The following is a 6,000-nucleotide window of genomic DNA, read 5'->3' as shown; positions in this document are numbered from 1 at the left end:
ATTAAGGCAACAAATTTTAGGGTGATTTGTTATGCAGCAGTCACGGGTCATGAGATCAGAGGAAACACAGGGGCTCACTGACATGGGTGACTGCACAGAAGGCTCAGCTGGTATGTAGCAGGGCTAGGCCTTGAGTCTGTGTCTTCCTAACTCTAAACCCCATCTTTGCTGTGAGCCTGAACTACTTCCTCTGGTTTCTGGGGTGGCTCTGGCCCAAGGAGAGTTCCCTTATCCCTCCCCACCCAGCAAAAGCCAGGCTGAAACCTCACCTAGGTATGGTGCTAGGGGCAGTCTGCAAGGACAAGCATACCCAAGACACACATTTGTTGTTTATTTCACGCAACAATTTCCATCTACACAGAGAGGGGAGGCAAATGGTTGGGCTGGAGCTGGTGGCCAGGAACCCTTGTCAGAGGTGGTGAAGCCTCTTCTCAGAGCATCACTGGGTCAGGGCATAGGTGCCCTACTTAGGCAGGCCTGGAAGCAGCCCTGAGGCTCTCTTCATTTGCATAGCTCACTCGGAGGACTCATTTTTGGCAGGCTGACCAGAGTTCCCCTGGGTGGAAGCCTTGGGGTCAGTGAGACCCCAACTCTGAGCTTGAGGTCCATCTCCTCAGGCTGGCAAAGTCCCATCAGGTCCCTGCTGTGGGTGGTGGAGAGACAAGAACAACAGACATTCCAGCCTGGGACCTCCACATTTGGGGATCATAGGGCTCCCTGCTGCTGGGTCCATGTGGTAGTTATCACAGCGCTTGGCTTCCACTCCCGGCCAGAGGACACTTGTTCTCACGGAAGGCAGGCTGGTTCCTGAGGCCTACGGAACTTGGCGGGGGCTCAACCCCTTAGGGTGCTTCCCACAGCTCCCCGTGTCCAGCTACAAGTGGTGGGTGGGAGTCCTGTCAGCTGGCTGTGGCTGAGTGCAGAGGCCAGAGAGGCCAGGAGCAGCTGCATTTGCCATTCATGCCCTGAGCCTTTTTGGATGGTGTGGATCCTGGGCTCCAGAGCTTCAGAGGGCAGGCTCTTGCAGGGCAGCGGGACAGCCAGAGTCTCTGCTAATCAGGTGACTGAAGGCCCAACCTGACATCTTTGCAGCCTCTCCCGAGCCAGGCACTTTCACCTTCATCTCCTTCCCGGGAAAGCCAAGTCCTGAGGGTGCCCCTCAAGTACACATTGCCCCCAGTGGGCCTGTCCACTTTCCTGGCAGCTTCACGTGCTGATCATTCTGGGGCTGGGCTGGGCACACTCTCAAATGTCAAAAGGCCACAGGTATGGTGGTGCATCCCGTGAATAAAGATCAATATATTACTGTGTTTTTTTTACAAAAATTAAAAATGTCCACACGGATCTGTACAGGTTGTGAGATGCGTGCTTGGGGTCACTGGAAAAGGAGGGAAAGACTGAAGGTGAGGAGGGAACCGGGAAGCCCCAGAGGCCCTGCCCCTGGTCTGCACATCCCCATCCTGCTCATTTCCTCAGGAACAGCTGCGCCCCCAATCCTCTCACCCCAATCTCCTGGATTCCACCCCCTCTCAGGGGGGCGGTATGGACAAAGTCCCAGGGGGTGCTGATGGCTTTGCACTGGCCGGGCCAGGCATTGAGTGAGCCCTTTATGACCAAGAGGGTGGTCTGTGCACAACCACCTAGGATCACAGCCCTGGGCCTGGGGCCACGTGATGGGAGAGTCAAATCTAGGGTCATCTCGGGGAGACCTGGCTGTTCAGTCACTGTGTGGGGAGGAGCAGGCACCCAGCCCTGAGGCCCCCTGGGCCCCCCACTCCTCCCAGCCTGCCCTGGAGACTCTTCCCTGCAAAGTACCTTATGCCAGCAGCCAGGCACGGGCAGCCCATCAGGGCCCTGGAAAGGAAGAAGGTTTCAGTGACAAGGATGGGGGGCTGGTCAGGGCCCTACACACTCCTGCCCCAGGTGTAGGGAGCTGCCACCTCAGGCCACCGGACACCACTGAGGCAGGGCCCGAATGCCTGCCCTGTCCACCTGGGTAGTCAGGTCATGGGACATGGCAGCCCCTCTCTGTGCTTATTCCAAGTGTGCCCCCATGGGCTTTGCTGGGACATATGTGCTGTGGGCAGAACCAGGACACCATGGAGTACAGGGCATCATGCCAGACATCCACAGGCCAGGAGTAGGGTCTGGCCCTGGTCCTTGCGAGGGGCTGCAATGGCTTTCTGTCTGGCAGCTGTGACAGTGGCTCTAACAGCTCACACCCGGGGCCTGAGAGCTCTCAGTCATGTGACCAAGAGTATTTGAAGGACAGTCTAGGAAATGGGATTCCCTTTTGGCCTGTCCTGGTGCCTGTGTCTGGATCTGAGTGGCAGACAGGGGAGGTTGAGGTCAGGGTGGACACTGGGCCGGGGTGGGGAGGTGTGTGTGTGGGGTTGTGGGATCGTCTGGAGGTACCAGACACAAGCAGGGGGGCGGGTTTCTTCAGGTGGTCCAGAGGTGGGGAGCTGGAGACGGACAAAGGCTGACCCGTCAGTCAGCCTAGCGTCCCTGGTGGACGCTGTAGTGGACAACACTTCACTCCGTTCCAAAGCACACAGGCAGACCTCAGGCACGTGGGAGCACACCCCCGGCACTGCCATGCATCCACCAGGGGCAGGGGCTGGGACTCAAAGGGAAGTGGGGAGGAGGGGGAAGAATGGAAAGGCAGGCAGAATGGAGGAAGGCAGGGCAGAGCAGCGGGCACAGGCAGCTCAGAATGCCCAGCACAGCATGGCGCACAGCACACAGCAGGCCAGGCCGCGTACCGCAGGGCAGGCCCCTGGAGCCTGGCGCCCCTCGCCTGCCTCCGCATTTAAGATTCTCCTGTTTCAAAGAAAAAGGCTTAATGACTTGGAGGGAAGTCTTGGCCCAGGGCCCGAGGCTGCGGGGCTGGGCCACCCTGTTCCCCTGCTGTCGCTGGCCCTTTCAGTGTGTGCTTGCCTCCTGCTCTGCTCTTTCTGTTTTTCCCATTGCCTCCTCAAAGCCATCTGGAGCTAGGGATTAGCACCTCCATTGCATGGATGAGGAGATTGAGGAACAGAGGGCCAAATGACCCACTAGAGGTCAGAGGACTGGGCTTCGGGGGTCCCTGCTCCTGACCCCCCTTTGGAAGGGGTACACCACATGGCTCTGTGTCCCTGGCAGGGAAGGCCAGATGTGAGTATCTGGTGAGTTTTAGTATGAAAACTCAGCTGTTTTGTTTTTCCTGTCTTTTCTGAGCTCCACTGGAAGAGTGTGACAAGTAAACCCTCCCTGCCTTCTAGAAAAAGAGAACCAAACTTTGGTTATTTCAGGTACTGAGTCTGGTGGGCCATGAGAGGCTGTTGTAAAGAAACAGGAGAGGAGAAAGGCTGTGAAGTTCCCTTCACAGATGGGGCTTTGGGGAATGCGGGGGGGATGCAGGGGATGAGTGTGGGGCTACCCAGACCAGCAAAAGCCTCCTCTGGGATGGGAGAAACTCCCAGAGAGGTGAGGGTGGTCCCATCCCCCTTTAGGTCCAAGGAAGCTCTGTCCCTGACCAGGCCTCCCTCTCTGTAGACAGGGTGGGTCCTCAGCCTTGCCCATGGAGGGGTCAGGACCAGAGCAAGAGGAGCCACCATGACAGCAGAGACAGCAGGGGTGGCCCTGCAGTGTGGGCCCCCCAGGGTGGGACCCATGGGGCCCCTGGGACTTGCAGCTGAGTTCTGAGTACAGGGAAGACATGGCCCCACCCTGGCAGGAGTCGGCAAAGACCTGGGTTGGGGCTCCCACGTCTCGCCAACACGTACCACTGGACAAGGCTGGTCCAGGCCTGGGGGTCCCGGCTCGCCCTTCTGGCCTTTCATTCCTTTCCGACCCGGGACACCGCGCTCCCCCTGTGCAAGAAGGGAGATGGGGTGTGGCGGTGGCTGCCAGGCCCAGGGCACCCCCAATGCCCCTCAGAGAGATGGGCCTGGGGCCGGCAGCCACCCCTGTCCTGCTGCTCGCATCCCAGCCATTTGGCCCTACCTCCTCCCGCCCACCCCGCCTTCTCTCTGCTTGCTTCCTGTCTCCCGCCTCCTTTCTTTTCTGCCTGCTCTCTCCTTCTCTTCACTTGCCTCCCTCCTTCTTTCCTCCTGCCCCCACCTTCTCTCCAGCTGCCCCTCACTTTCTCTCCACCTCCCTCACCTTCTCTCCACGCTCGCTCCGGTCGCCTTTCTCTCCTCGAGGTCCAGGGAAACCCTGACAAAAGGATTAAAGGTTAAACCTGATGATGAAATTTGAGGTCTGTTCTGCTTATCTGTTCATCTCTGCTCCTCTCCGACCCACCTTTGCCCCTTCCCTCCACGCATATTCGTGGTACAAGCTGGACCAGCCCCAGCTCCTAGGTGACACAGATGCTGGGTACCAGGATGACTTAGAGAAAACATGCATTCAGGACACCAGCACTGCTTCCTCCAAAGTAGAACAGTGTTGTTGTTTCTGGATGGAAGCCCTCAGGCAGAACCGCTAGCAAGGGGCTTTCTCTTATGTCAAGTCAGATGCAGCATGCATTGGCCCAGGCTTGGCTGGGGACAGAGACACAGGAAACCCATGTAAGTTTATATCACCATCTTCAGCAGACCAAGTAATGGTGCCCTCTGTTCTCTGCCTTTGGCTCAAACTCATATGCCCATCCACCCATCCATCCATTTGTCCATCTGTTCATCTACCCAACCAACATTTCTAAGCATCCACTAGGAACTGGGCTTTGGGCTGAATGCTGAGGGCAGAAAATCAGATTTCATATGTTCCCTCTTATATTTATTACGTTGTTTTTAGAAATATGATACATTGATATCCTCAAAATCTTGCTGGCTAGGGAGAGGCTGCCTCTCCCAGGGGTAGTCAACTCTTACATATAGCAAAGGGCTAGGCTGGGAGCATGCCTTTCAGATGCAAACCAACCAATCCCCCAACCACCCACTCTATCTAACTCACACACCAAGTCAATATTTCCCCTGGCCCAAATCATGCCAGGACCAGGTAGCAGGCAACAAGAGACTATATAGCCCAAAGCCTGCCAGGATTATTTAAACTAGCCAGTCCTAAACTGTTTACTCTGCTCTGCCTTGCTTTTCCCATAGAAACACCAATAAAAGCCCTGGCCTAGGCTTTTTTTTCCTCACTCCTTACTGCCTGCCAACGAAAACTGCTGCATCTCCATGTGGCCCCATGTGGGACATGCCATTTCCCTGGGAAATGTAAGCTATAAGTTCTTCTGTCAAAGGCATTAGGGGCCACTGTGTGTCATCACTAAGTCACCTCCATGAATTAAAACCCTGCAGGTACAAAGGTACACAGTCTAACATGGCAGGCAGTGGGGTGCAGAAGATGAAGATCAATGGTCAGTGACAGAGGTCTGAACCAGATACCATGGGGTCCCAGGGAGCGGGGCTCTTCTGTCCAGGTGTGAGGTCAGGTAAGGCTTCCGAGCAGGCTCCCCATTTCAGCAGGGCCTGGTGGAGTGGGTGCCAGGAGTTTGCCAGGTAGAGCAGGTAGGTGTGGCTTTGAGATGCCACTCTGAGCTCCAGGCCTCCCAGAGAGCAGCTGTGGCCACAGTGAGCAGCTGGTGGCATGGAGTCCCTTTTGCTCCACCCCCACTACCTCCCTGGGTCCACAGCCTGAGCTGGATTCATCAGTGTCTTCTCCTGACCCTCCTCATCGATGTAACGTGGCCCTCCCAGTCAGAAAGTCAGTCTAGAGTTCTTCCTCTTCCTTGTCTGCAGGTGCTTTCCATGGTGACATTTTCTCCTTAAAGTCTAGGGTGGACGCCAGAGCCCTTGCAGCCCTGCCTGCATCTGGTCACCATTTCCCTTGCAATAGCTACCTGATTTTCCTGGGAACCACCCTCCCTTCTCACAATTCACCAACTCCACCACCAGCTCCAGGATGGAGCATGTGAGCAGGCTGGCCAGTCAGGGCACTGCATTCTTATGGCAAGTGACATTTCAGCATTAACCTAGCTGGGGCCAAGGAGAGTTGATAAGACTTTTTCTCAAA

General features: G+C 56.2%; 1 protein-coding gene across 1 annotated transcript in view; it reads right to left on the bottom strand.

Moving 5' to 3' along the window:
* Window positions 1-324: 324 nt before the first annotated feature.
* COL23A1 (collagen type XXIII alpha 1 chain) overlaps window positions 325-6,000 on the bottom strand; it is a 320,111-nt gene continuing 314,435 nt past the window's right edge. Inside the window, exons 22-25 of the mRNA XM_024745644.1 lie at window positions 4,147-4,200; window positions 3,768-3,854; window positions 1,816-1,854; window positions 325-1,378 (exon numbers count right to left, since the gene is read on the bottom strand). Coding sequence (XP_024601412.1) covers window positions 1,376-1,378; window positions 1,816-1,854; window positions 3,768-3,854; window positions 4,147-4,200 — 183 coding nt within the window. The 3' untranslated portion in view covers window positions 325-1,375. The remainder of the gene's footprint in view (window positions 1,379-1,815; window positions 1,855-3,767; window positions 3,855-4,146; window positions 4,201-6,000) is intronic.

This window comes from Neophocaena asiaeorientalis, unplaced genomic scaffold (assembly GCF_003031525.2).
Source record: "Neophocaena asiaeorientalis asiaeorientalis breed wild unplaced genomic scaffold, Neophocaena_asiaeorientalis_V1.1 scaffold292, whole genome shotgun sequence".
In the NCBI taxonomy this organism is placed as follows: domain Eukaryota; kingdom Metazoa; phylum Chordata; class Mammalia; order Artiodactyla; family Phocoenidae; genus Neophocaena; species Neophocaena asiaeorientalis.
The sequence above is the reverse complement of the archived record's forward strand: the minus strand, read 5'-3'. Positions and strand labels throughout refer to the sequence as shown.